The 13,667-nt window shown below is 33.3% G+C and overlaps 1 protein-coding gene across 1 annotated transcript in view; it reads left to right on the forward strand.

The window, feature by feature from the left end:
- Positions 1-13,667, forward strand: part of LOC107365253 (synaptogenesis protein syg-2) — a 142,466-nt gene that overhangs the window by 51,345 nt on the left and 77,454 nt on the right. Inside the window, exon 2 of the mRNA XM_015932727.3 lies at positions 440-784. Coding sequence (XP_015788213.2) covers positions 440-784 — 345 coding nt within the window. The remainder of the gene's footprint in view (positions 1-439; positions 785-13,667) is intronic.

The following is a 13,667-nucleotide window of genomic DNA, read 5'->3' on the forward strand; positions in this document are numbered from 1 at the left end:
TAGGAAAAAGAAACTCCCAGAAGACATTCTTTTTGGTAGTCAATTTAATCTCAAATTTTCTGCTCTTAATGGTTCCTCTTGATGCTGTTGGTGCTTTACTCCTTCCTTTCGCAAGCAAGCCAAAAATTTGAACCTTTTGATTAAGCTGATTGGACAACTTATCCAACATTCAGACAAGATAACATTTCCAAAGCAAAATAAGAAGAAATGATCAGAAAAAAAAGTTTCAACGAAAGTCGATCAAATTGATATTCATTAAAAATCTTTCGGTTACCAAAGAAACGATTAATAACCAATTTCGTTCTCCAACTCAATTCTATGTCCATTGAGTTCATCACAGATCAGTTTCAATCGAATCCAAAAAGCTGAAAATTCTTGAATATAATTTAAAACATTTTCGACTTTTAAATTCTAAATTTTTTTTCTTTTCTTCCAACAGAAAGCGATTTTTATGATAAAAACTTGTTTGTGGCTTATACTGGACAGAACTTTACAATACCTTGTGATATTTCAGGTGAACATGGAGATGACACGATAATTCTTATTCTTTGGTATCGCAATGATTCGGTTCGACCAATTTATACAGTCGATGCTCGTAAAACAAGCCTTAAAGAAGCCTCACATTCTTCGGAAGTTGCAGATCGAATGGTATTCAATATAAACTATCCGATATCCAAGTTGCTGATCAAGACTGTTGAAAAAGAAGATGAAGCTGAATATAAATGTAGAATTGATTATCGCATTGGGAGAACAGTTTATCGAACCATGAGATTAACTGTCTTAGGTAAGTTTACTTTATGCTTCATTACAATTAACATTATTGATTAACAGGGAAAATCAAATTAACTGAAAATTCATTTGGATGGAAAAAGAAGATAAAAGTTGGCAAAAAGAAACAAATTTTTTTTCTTGGTTAAGTAAAGACAATTGATGATTCTAATTATGATAAATGTTTCTCTCAACAATTCATTATCAAGTTCAAGAATGATTTATAACCAATGAATGTACATTTAAAATTATAATATTTTCGATCGGTATATTGAAACAATAATCATTCTTTAATCGATAAACTTGAAAAGCAAAAAATCAAAAGTCTTCATTTTATTCACTCATCAATATCATGTTCAATGAAAATTGATATTAACTCGACTTTGAATTTCGTGATTTCCATTGGCATGATTAACATGGAAAACTGATTGCCAATAAGAGCATTAATATGTTTTGCCTTTTCCATAAATTCCAACACTTTGCCTTTTCGTTCCAATCCTCCTTCACCATCATGCTCATGGTTAACATGATGTTATCAAATTGTGACCCTTTTTGAGCTTTACATTTACTCACAGCCTTTGAGTGACAAATACAGAGTCATCATTCCCTGTTATCTTTCATTATTTTACTCCCAGTTCCTCCCAATAACATTTCATTGCTTTTGTATATTATAATATGAAAGAGGATGAAGATTACTTTGGCTCATCTTGTGACTTTTTTTCAGCTACTTTTTCCTCTCAATCTTTTCCTTAAGATGCACTTTTCTCATTGTGTCATATTGATCTAGATGAAGTAATGTGATCGAGATGCAGTTAAGATTTCCAGTCAAAAATTTGCTTCCATCAATAGTTGAGGCAATCCATCAATTGAGTTACAGGGGAAAAAAGAGCAGTTGAATCGACCGACACTTTGCTTGACCTTTTAATCCTTTTTTTCAATCAACATTTATCATGTAAGAAGCTACTTGGACTGCATGAACATTTCATGGATTAAATCATCCATTTTTTACCATTTTTTCTCAACTTTTTTTGCTTTTCTATTTATTAATTGCAACGCCATTTCCTGATGCTTGATGGCCTAAAGCCAAATATTTTAGAAACTATCATTAAATTACTTTTTTGTGAACTTTGGTGAAAAATGGTTTTGGAAAGATGAATGAAAATTCATCAATTGTATGAAATTCAAAGTAATCTGTTATTGGCAGTATTTATCCATTCATCTTTTACATTTATCGTTTGTTACTTCTTGCTCCATATTTTACTTTAGTATCGATATTTTTCATCTATTTTTGTTATCAAAAACAACTGACATTTTGTTTAGTAACTTTCATTCAATCATTTTATCAAAAGAACATTCAAATCAAAACTTTTTTCAATAAAAAGTTGGATGTTAATTGTTGAGAGAAATCAATAAGATCTATTATATCTTGATATACCGATCATGAATAATGTATTTTGCACATAGTCTTTTCGTTTTCATGTTTCGAGGGAAAATTGAACGAATTTAAGAATACTTCATCTTGATGAAAATAGATGTCAGAGCCAGTCCCTTCACTAGTTTTTACAGAGATTGCAATAGTTTATTAAGAAGCCACTAGATGTCAGTATGTATTCTTGTAAAGGCGCGGGTTGAAGTAATGCTCTAAAAGTTAACTCTATTATTTAATATTAATAATAGCTTAGTTTTTCTGCTTTTTTCCTATTTCATTATCTCCTAATTACATCATGATTTGGAATATTTTACTTGAATTATTGTCTTAGATTGTTAACATTGTATAACATGCTTCAAATTTGTATTTTCAAGATTACTCAATCGTTCGTTATTTATTATATACGTATTATATGGTATCCTGCAGGCGAATCGATCAATCGCTGGATTTTTCACTGTGATTAAACTAGATTCGCTAGCTTCACAGGTGTTTGTGTCGGCTTGAAAATCCAATATCAGTCTGGCTGATGAATGAACAGAAATCTTCCAAAGTCTGAGCGCAGCAAATTCCAAGGTATCAAGGCATCAAAGAACGCGAAATTGCACCAATGCAACTCATAAACTATAGCGTGTCACTTCAAGGGCATTTGAAGTCCATTGAAAAACTTCTGATTTCTCTTTATGTTTCAAAAAACTAAACAAATACCTGCAATTAACAATATTAACCACTTTCAACATGTTGTAATCCTATTTATGCGATAGTCTCTACCATCCGTAGGTGTACGTCTTTTTAATACGAAATCGTTTTTATCTTCAATTTTAGAGTATCAACCAACGAGGATTGCTAGTTCGGTGGTACTTTTCTGCTATATTAAAGTCAAGTCAAGATTGATGCAGGTGTTTGTTAGTTTAAATATTTAAATATGGATCACGATGATAGAGATAATAAGGTCCAATACTCCAATATACTAAGAAGGGACAATATCGATTGTAGCCAATTCATTATTCCTGTGCAGTTTTAGTTGTACATCCATGGTCCAAAATTGGCAGTTCAGCAATGAATACGTGGCCATTTTGAGCCTGATGAGGAATGCTGAGTCCTACAGAAATAGCGAATTCACCGATATTGGAGCTACAGCCTTGAAACAATATGTCAGTGGAATATTTTACAATCAAAATTGGGCAGATAAAGTAGCACGTGACTACTGAGTAACTATGAGTGAAGCATTGTTAAGAGGTTCAGGAAGAAATTAGAAAAGGGCTTGAAAAGGGTCAGATTCTACTGGATTTTTTTATCCTTGACGCTCGTTTGCGCAATAAATTTCGAACAAAAGTTCATATCTTTATGATATTCACTCAGAAAAATTTGCAAAATTGCATGACCATAAATCCAGAGTTTAGAGGACATTCGTGGTCATTCAGCTATTCGACCTAACAAATGACTTTTCAGGTAATTTTTTGAGTTCAAATTTTTTTTAGATCGATAGATGTTTGTTTCATGTTGATAACATATATTGGTAAAAAGATATGAGTATGCATGTAATGTTCAGTTAATGAATGCTTCTGGGGAAAATTCGTTGTTCTATCCGATGGCATGAGTTATGAAAATGTAACAAACATGAATCAATTTGAACAGTTAGAACTCAGAAAATAATCTTCAAAATCATTCAGAGGTCAAATAACCGAATGAACTTGAATGTCTTGAAATTCAATGGCTTGGGATTCTTCAATTTTGGGAGTTCTACTATATGAATGGTGAGTTTACATTCTTAATGAAAAGAGTAACAGCAATGACACTTGGGCATAAGCAGTTGAGGAACTTTCCATCAACTTCCATTTTGAGAAGCAATACAAGTTGGAGCAAAATCGTTTCTTTTGGCTAGAAATGCTTTGAGAGCGATATCTGCATGCTATCGGCATGTTAGTAGAATAAAAGTGTACTACGCAAAAATGACTGCAGAGGTCGTTTGGAGGCCAAATGAACGTATGAGCGCAAAGAACTTGAAACTATGGTGCTTCAGTGCATAAAAACTTAACACTTAAATATAAGTAAACTAGCATGTTTGGTTAGCATATACATTTGTATCCTTCAAATTCGTTAGAAGTTCAAATAAACGAGTTACCTAGAATGGTGTTGATATTGGTCAGAGAAAATTGCCTGATATATCGATGTTAAGTGATTAAATTAATCTCGGAAATTCCGATTTGAGTTTATAATCGCTGATTAACATTAATAACACATAATTATGCTATCAATTTCAAACCAACTTTATTCAATGAAATAGATGAATTTTCATGATATTAACGTTCTAAATCCAAAAATGAAGATAATCATTTAATTATAGAATTATATTTTATTGCTTTGTCTTTATTCACACATCAATCTACAGGTTCTTCTTAATATTCAGGATTATTCTTTATAAGATATTATTCAATACAAACTTAACAAAATATAAAACAAAAGTTTTTGTTCCACAAAATGAGCCTTGTTGACAATTCTGACAGTTGATTGATGCCTATCCTGTTCAGAAAATAATCACAAGTTTATTGAATTTCGGGACTTGCTTGACTACAGAATGAAAGCCAATAATATTGACAAATTTTTCATTCCCTTGAAAGTTATCCATTTGTGGTTCAAAAAAGAGCTTTAAAGAGACGCATTTCAATCATGCTTTTCTCAAATAAAAAAATAAAGGATCAAAATTTTTGATGTTGACCAAATTAAATCATTGAACCATAAAAAGCTATCAAAATATTTTTGATTAGACAAGCTTTTTTCATCACTCCGAGTTTCTCCATCATTATCATTACAACCATTACTATGATTATCTCACCAAGTATAACAAAACATTTCAAGAGGCATTCTCACTTTCACCATCTTTAAACAATAGCAACCACTTTTTTATCATCAACTTATATCTGATTGAGGTTCTTCACTTTTCCTGAGAATGTTTAAGGTTACTTGGGTTGAAGTGATAATAGATTCTGGTTTTTTCCGTAAAAGCACAAGAAAGAAGAAAAGAAAAAAAATTCAAGTGAAAATCTTTTAAAAATGAGCAAAAAAGTATAAAAACTCTAATGGGATTTAGTGAATGGAAATCAGTTGAAGAAGAAGGAAAAGTGAAGCAAAAAATGAGCTCAAAATGTGAAACAAATCAGAGTAATCAGTTTACTCAGGTTAACTTGAAAACTTAACAGCTTCAATTATATCAATCCATAACAATTTTGTTATTCAATTATATCGTCTTGCATATAAATATGAGATAAAATCAATCAACTTTGAAATTGAAAAACAATTTCAAAGGTAAACAAACATGCAGACGTTGAAGGGAAAAATGAAGAGCAAAATTTTTTCCGAAAACCTTATTTCTTCCAATAAAATGCCAGTCTTTACCTTTTACGTGATTTAGAACTGAAAATGCTCTAAACCAATTGAATAAGCAGAACTTTATCAATTTTACTTGAAAGTGGAAAATAATGTTATTCAATTTCATCTACTTTTAAGTAAAATTGTTACTCTACATTAACATTGCAACAAAATTTGATGTCTCAAAAGTTGAGAGCAATTCTGTTTCGAATTGAAGACTTTTAATAAACTTTTGTTTTAAAGGTCAACTTGAAATGAACAAAATCAAGAATCGTCAATGTCAATGGAAAAGTTGATTAAAGTTGACTTGAAACATTCTTTTCTTCATTTCTATCAATTTCTTTGCTCATCGTTTCCATGAACATTTTTTATCTTTTTCAATACACTGATTGATTGTATTCATAGTTAGTTAAATTATTCAAAAGATTTGTTGTTCAATTGACTGGGAGTGAGAGCAAAAAATCGAAATACTTTTTATTACAATTTCTTTTTTCTTTACTCAAAATCATCTCAACAATTGACTATTATTTATCTTAACCAATTTGAACACTTTTTTGTTCTACTTCAGTTTAGCTTCACAAGAATTCCAACTGAGAAAAGGGGGAGAGGAAAAGAGAAGAAAACTCGAGATAAACTTTTTTTCTTCAACATTTACATTCAAATCTTTATGGAGTTATTTTGATTTCTTTTGCTTCTTCTTCTTCTTGTTTTTTCTTCTCAATTTGGGCTTCTTTCTTGAATTATAATAACATTTACTTACATTCAAACCTGTAAGTCAAATAAATTGAGGCAAGTCAACATTGTTTTGTTGGCTTTGAATGAGGAATAAGCAAGGAAAATGTTTTTCCCTCTAATATTCATAGACAAACAATGGAGTCAGATGGAAACCCTTTTTGCTTTGATCCATTATTTGGCTTGATGAAATCAGATAATCAAATGAAATATGACCAACTCTGAATTTTTTGTGTCAAAACCATAAACCATTGAAATCATTCATCATCAAGAATAATAATAATTGAACTGAAAACAACAAGAGTTTCGCTTCTTGGACTGGGAATAATAAGGAAACAGAGGAGCTGGAAAAGATAGTTAAAAGTCAATATCAACATTGTGTAAAATTGTGATAAACGAAATGAAAAGAAACATGAATCATGAAGAAAGAAAAGTATCACAATGAATATTGGAAAAACAAGGAAAAGTTCAACATTCAAAGTAAAATGGATTCCATGCTAATAGTTGGCTTATTTGTTCTTTTTTGTCTTCCTCTTCAAATTGGCTCAATTGACCTTTCATCTGAAACTCTATATTACGTCAAAATGGTATCATTATCTTGCATAATCTGCAGAAAAAAATGGAAACGAAAATTTTTCTTTCATTTTTTATTCTTCCATTTCTTGGAAAACTAAAAAAATTGAAAATTTAGTTTCGTTTTTTTAACGACAAATTGTCAAATGTTGTAGAGGAAAAGTTTTGTTCAGAAATTTTTTTCTTCTCTTCTCGTTAAGAAAAAGGTTGAATTTTGAAGATGCTTCGACTCTTCAGGAACAGGGACTGCAAGTGATTTTTGAAGGACGATGATAAATGAGCCGTAACTTTGAGTTTAGTTGTTGATAGATCAAAGAGGGTAAAAGTGATAAAACATGCTTGTGTTGGTTGACAAACAAAATATGATTAAGGAACTGCATGTGTTCATCTGAATTGCATTAACTTTGCTTTAATTTAAATTTTAGATTCCAATAAATGGAACAAACTCAACTTTTAATTTACTTAAGACTTAATCTGCAGAACTTTTGAGTGAAATTGGAAAATGTTATTTGTTCAAGTATTGAACTGCATTTCCACCAGTCTTTATATTTGCATTTTTCATTTTTCATTATTCACCCAAAATTGATGCACTTTGCAAATTATTATCAATAACTTGAATTGAGAGTCATTTTTCATTCCAAGGGATGAGATGGATAAGTTTCAAATTACAGATTCATGGAAATAGCGAAAAACAAAGACTTTCTGATATTTCAATAATTATATTCATTCTGATATTATTTACTTGATTAATTTTCATGAATAAAACTGTAATTAAATGCAATTTTGATAGTTGAATGCATAATTTTACAATTAAAAAAATCGATTTATCATGAAAGTTTTTCTCTTTTTATTTTTTTTGTCATTTGATATGTTTTGTCTGTTAACATCGACTTTATAGCTGAAGCATTTTGACGAACAATTCAATTCAATAGAATGAATCTTTTTGATTTCAAAAGCCACAGAAAGTCGAAAAAATAGTTTTACAAATTATCCGCATATGTGAATATTTTCATGCTTTTCCATACTCATTCCTTAGAATTTACGCATTGAATTTTGCTAGAGTTAGCTATTACCATCTAGTCAATAGTGAAATACTAAAATGAATAAGTTAATTGGCTTTGATGAAGATGCTGAAACAAAAAATATTATAATTTGAAGGCTTTCTGTCATTAATTTTGAATATCATTTTAAGGAAGTTAGAAATTTGCAAGTGTCAAAACAAGCATTCATGTTAATGTTCAGCATATTATGGTGATGAAAAAAGCCCAGAAAAAAAGTGAGGGAAGAAGTAAAGAAATTAAAGAAAAAAATGATGAAAATGATGGTAAGATTAATGAAGAAGGTGTTGATAAGAAGAAAGGATCAAATGATTAGGTTCTTCAGCAAATTGAGTTCTGTTCAGGTTTGTTTTTGCTTCCTTTCCTATTGTGATAAGTGTGCAATGGAAATACTTGCACCTAGTTTTTTAGACTGTACTTTTTTCAGAAGTAACTTGATTAAATACTAAAGATATTAGCCTTAATCTAGACTCTTTTGAAAAATTCAATAAATGCTAATTACTTTCTTATTAGAAACTGTAATATGCATTTTGATAAGAGATGCAAGGAAATATCGGGTGTTTTTTTCCATTTACGCCTTCGTGCAGGCATAACTAACGAACGTTAGTGCTACAGACCGCAGACTTGAACCATCAGCTTAAGCCGATTGCTCAACCATAAGTTCGCACGCGTAAGGTTATTCAAGGTCAATTCTTTATTTGACTTCTAATTGATATTGGAAGGTCATTTACAGAAACCTCAAAATTTTTCTGACCGGTTTATGTAAGTCACATGCTCAGAACTCATAGTGGCTCAAAAATATGAGGGATTGACTACCGTTAAGTTAATCAATTGCATTTTTGACAAATTCATTAATCTTTCCGATGGTAAGGGTTATGGCTATTTGAATAACACTAACCAGTTTCTGTAAATGACCTTCCAATATCAATGAGAGGTCAAATAAAGAATTGACCTTGAATAACCTTGAGCGTTTTTTCAATTTTTTCATCAAGATCTAAAAGCTACTTCAAATTTAGAGGCAAGTACCACTCAGCCAAGTATTTTACTATCTGAAATCTCATATCGGTACGCAAGCACACAAAAATTTGCTATTTAATTCAACTGATTCATTCAATTTATGAAAATTACAAAAAAGTGGAAAAGATAAAAGCTTGAAAAATATTGGCCAACGCAGGAAAACAAAATAAAGAATCGACTGCCGCGAGTGATGCTGACGTCATTGAAAGTGTTTGTTCAATGATATCTGTTTTGCAGAACCATAAATTCAGAGTCTAAAAGGGCAATCAAGGTAATTCAGTTATTCACCTTCAATTGACTTTTGTATGGGTTTATTTGAAATTTCAAACTTTTTCGGATCGTTTAATGGTTTTTACACACTGATGACTCAGGTTGGTAGAAAGATATGAGTCTCACTGTATAGTTTATTCTACAAATGTTCTTCTTTAGAACGTTATCAACATGCAACAATAACATATCTAAAAAGTTTCATCTTTCAGAAAACGACATATTTAAGTAAATTAGAGTTCAAATAACTGAATTATTACTAGGTCAGACGATCGCTCGCCGAAATCGGAGCGTTAGCTATTTTCGAGATAATGAATTTCGAAATTAAACATGAATTAAATGGTTGATCTTAGCTATTTTCAGAGACGGGAAAGCACTCCCATCTCTGAAAACACCCACTCTACACCACGAGGAGGTGTCAACCGAGTAGAGCACCTAAGAAAAAAAAACAAAAAAAAACAAAAATGATTACAATACATTCTATAAAATGAAATTTTTAAAATTTTAGACAATTTTTAGTGCAAAAAACAAGTTTAATGATGAAAAACAAACAATTTTTTTGTAATACAAAGAGAATGCGTTGATTACAAGCACAGATAATGTTATAAAACAGATAAAAGCTGAGACATCTCAGTGAAATTTAAATAAATCTTCGCAAAAATTTTTTTCTAAGAACAAGCTGTGGGTTCTGAGATAGATTATTTATTCTATCTCTCGAAATTATCTGGTCAATAACTAAGCTTTGAAGATTCTTAACTCTGCTCAGGGCAACATATGTTGACCCCAGATCAGATTCTGAATCTCCGATATTTACAACAGCTTGAGAAAGTGTCAATCCTTGAGACTTGTGGATTGTGATCGCATGTGCTAAAACGACTGGAAATTGTTTCCTCCAACGTGCATTACCATTTGTTTTCCAATGTCTGGTAATTGGCGTGATAGGAACTGCATTATCCCTTAAAGTAGGCCCTTGATAATTATCGAATTCAATCATAAGCGCGATAGGTGCGCAAGGAGGTCTTTGCCCATGCTCATACACAATGGCTTTTAATGTTCCCAGAGCACCATTGACGAGTCCGACATCGGTCCATAGATTAGCGCGCAGCATTAGCCTAGAGCCAACAGATAACTTAAGGCATTGTTCTAATCCTTGAGCTTTATCTGCCTTCTCTCTTCTCGCATCTTTGCTACTATTATTTGCAGGAATCCTTGCAACTGGGTTGCCGCAACTACGCAAAAGATTTTCATTGTAAGCATCGGCCATCGCATTCTTAGGAAATAATCTTATTGCATTTTGGAATAGCATAAGTTCTCGCGCGGGGATGATTCCACTTCTTCTTGAGTTGAGCAACTCAAACTGTTCACTGGTCAAATATCCGTTTGCGACTCCATCAAGTATTGCACGAAACTGTACTTGCTCTTGACCGGCTTGCCTGTGAGAAGTTGTCAATACCAAGAACTTTTGAAAACTATTCACCAAAAGTTTCCCCATATTTGCAGACACTGAATGTGCACTACTATAAAGTGCGTTGTTTTTGACAGGCGGAAGCTGTTGGATATCACCAAAAAGATATATAATAAAACCCCCAAATGGCTCTTCCGAGTTACCTGCCGCTTCTTGCAATCTTTGAGATATTTGCGTTAGAAGACGAAGGCCTATCATCGACATTTCGTCTATTATAATGAGTTTTACAGGAGACATTTTCAGCTGGAAATTACGCAGACTCTCATCTCTTAGATTTCCAAAATCTCTTGGTGCAATTTTCAAGCCGGAATGAATTGTTTTACCAGAAATATTTATTGCTGCAGCACCAGTAGGAGCCAATAGACTAACAGAATCCGGCCCGAACCTTTCACGAAATAATTGCGTCAGTGCACTTATCAAATAACTTTTCCCACTACCTGCTTTACCTTGGACCATTATGCGCTTCAAAACAGGTTTCCTTGATTGTATTAGATCAGCAATTTGGGTTGTAGCAATATCCATAACCTTTTGTTGATCTTCCGATAAGGTGTATACGGATCGATTATTGAAACCACCAGCAAGGATAAATGTCTGTTTTTGTGTTGACATCCAATCAGTGTAAACTTTCTTGTCATACTCGGATACAGAATCAGCTTCCCAATGGTGTGCGATATCAATTTCTCTAATACCAAGATGATCAGGCTCAGTGATTCGAGGTACAGCTCTTGAAATTGCCATTCCAGGATCCAAATGCAAATCAAACTCATCTACGTCTGGATCGTCTTCAAATGAATCTTCAACGTCAAGATTCATTTGCTCGTCACCCAAAGAAGCACGAATTTCATCATAAGCACGAGCCCAAGGAAATTCGGCTGTTGAAAAAGGTTCGATGATTGTTTCCATGTGATCTCTCCAAGGTTTGTGCAGCACTGATTTAACTTTGTAGTATTTCTCATTTTCAACTGCGTCATCAGTTATCTTGAATTTAGGGAAATATCTTACTATCGCTCCAGTTTTACGCTTGATAAGGTTTTTTGCTCTATAACGATAATCTTTAGCAAATGAGAAAAGAGAAATATTTGCCAGATTTTCACTCCTTTTTTTGTACCTCTCAATTATCGCTGGATCTGAGCTGTCATCAGAATCTGCAAGTCTTTTCCAACTTTCATCCTTGATCACCAGTGTAACAAAAGAACGAGATGCATGAAATAAAGGCCATCCCATTAATAGATGTGATACTTCCTGGGCTGAGAAATCCCTTTCTGCTGTAGAGCTGACCAGAAGTTTTCTAACAAGTGAAGCTGCTGGTCCGCTTGGGTCTGCAATTTCGGCCATATTTTTCAATAACTCGCGATAATCACTCGATTCTGTTTCAGCTTTAGCTGCATACTTTACAATATATAGAAGTACGGCCTCTTTCGAAAGTATTGGTGTGAAATCGGTGTTACCTCGCCAAGTTTGTGTTATGAAAGGGTTATACTTTGCAACATATTCATCATTCCTCTTAGGTTCAAATTTCCATCTTTTTTCTTTAACAATCTTATCTTCATCAGATAAAGGATGTGGAAATCCAAAGCGGCATTCTTCAATTCTCGTGCCTCTTTTATTTCTCAAACAATGTGCACCATGTCTTGTGTGTCTCTGTAAACGGTTGATGATAGTGGTTAAGTCATGCTGGTCAGCTAAGATTTCAGAAAACCTTTTTCTCGAAGGATGTATCTCACTTGGGTGATGCGTGCGATCAGGGTTCCATGCTCTGGATAGTCTACCACAAAAATTCGTGAGATATAGTAGTTGATCATCCGTTACATCATCAAGCTTAGTCAGTTGTGGCCCATCTTTCAACCACAAAACACCATGAATGTGTGGACTTCCCCTCCATTGCCATTCGTACCTATACCAGTAATCAGCAACATCGTAGCAAGGAAATACAACTTCTCGCATAAATGTCTCTGCTCTTTTTTGGAAAAACCAAGCTGTGATTAGAGGGTTTTCATGCATAAGCCGTCTACGATTTGACTCTATAGAAGTATCTATATTGTTTGAAGGATCTAGTATGACAAATAAGTCAGGCCAATGATAATCCGCCGCAGATAGCGTGAAAAAAACATGTGGGGTTGATAACTGATCCACCATGTCGTGGAGTTCTCCAGATCGTTGATACCAATAGCTCTTAGACGAACGAAGTTTCCCAGCATAGAACATGATTGAATCAGCAAGATGTGGGTTTTCAGCTATTCGCTCCAAAACAGCTTCAGAATTGAGATCGCCAAATGCATTTCGCTTAACATAAAGGTTACCTTGCATATTAGCCTGCCAACGCATAATAGAGTTGAAAGCGAAAAAACGAAATCTTGAATCCTTAGCAAATCTTCCGTCTTTATATTGCATGAGAAACTTAAAATAATCTATATAGCTAACGTTTTGATCTCTTCCTTGCCGAAAATCACACCTTCCATAAGGAAAAAGAGTAGGAAATGCTTGTGTTATATAGCCTTCTGTCCTGTATTCGCTGAGAGGATCAGGAGCGATATTGGGCCACGCGATATTCTGCATTGCAGCAGCTTCAGCAACCCTGTCTTCTTGATTCATTTGTGGGATAAGCGGAAAATTAGACTCTTCAATAAATTGTCCGGCCCCATCGACTTGCGCTTCGCGATTCTCACTATTAGTAGGTTGATCAAGGTTAGGTAATAACTGAATGATATTTCCATCATCTGGCAGTTGTGACAGCTGTTCCTCGTCGATCTCAATATCGTGATAGTACATATGATTTTGCTTAAGCCATGTCAAAGCATCACGTATTTTAGCAGCACGAACCTGGAAAGAAGCTATACCATCGGGTGTTTCACGATTAACAATTATCAAGCCTTGAAGATTGCGTGGATTAACTGGGAGTTTTGTGTGTAAGTGGCTAATATCTTGTTCGAAATTAACAACATGTCCAGTGTAACCAAACTGCTGGCCTCTAATTCTATACAAACGTACAACG

This window comes from Tetranychus urticae, chromosome 3 (genome assembly GCF_039701765.1).
Source record: "Tetranychus urticae isolate SD_2017Ah chromosome 3, NJAU_TeUrti_SD_1.0, whole genome shotgun sequence".
NCBI classification, from domain to species: Eukaryota; Metazoa; Arthropoda; class Arachnida; order Trombidiformes; family Tetranychidae; genus Tetranychus; species Tetranychus urticae.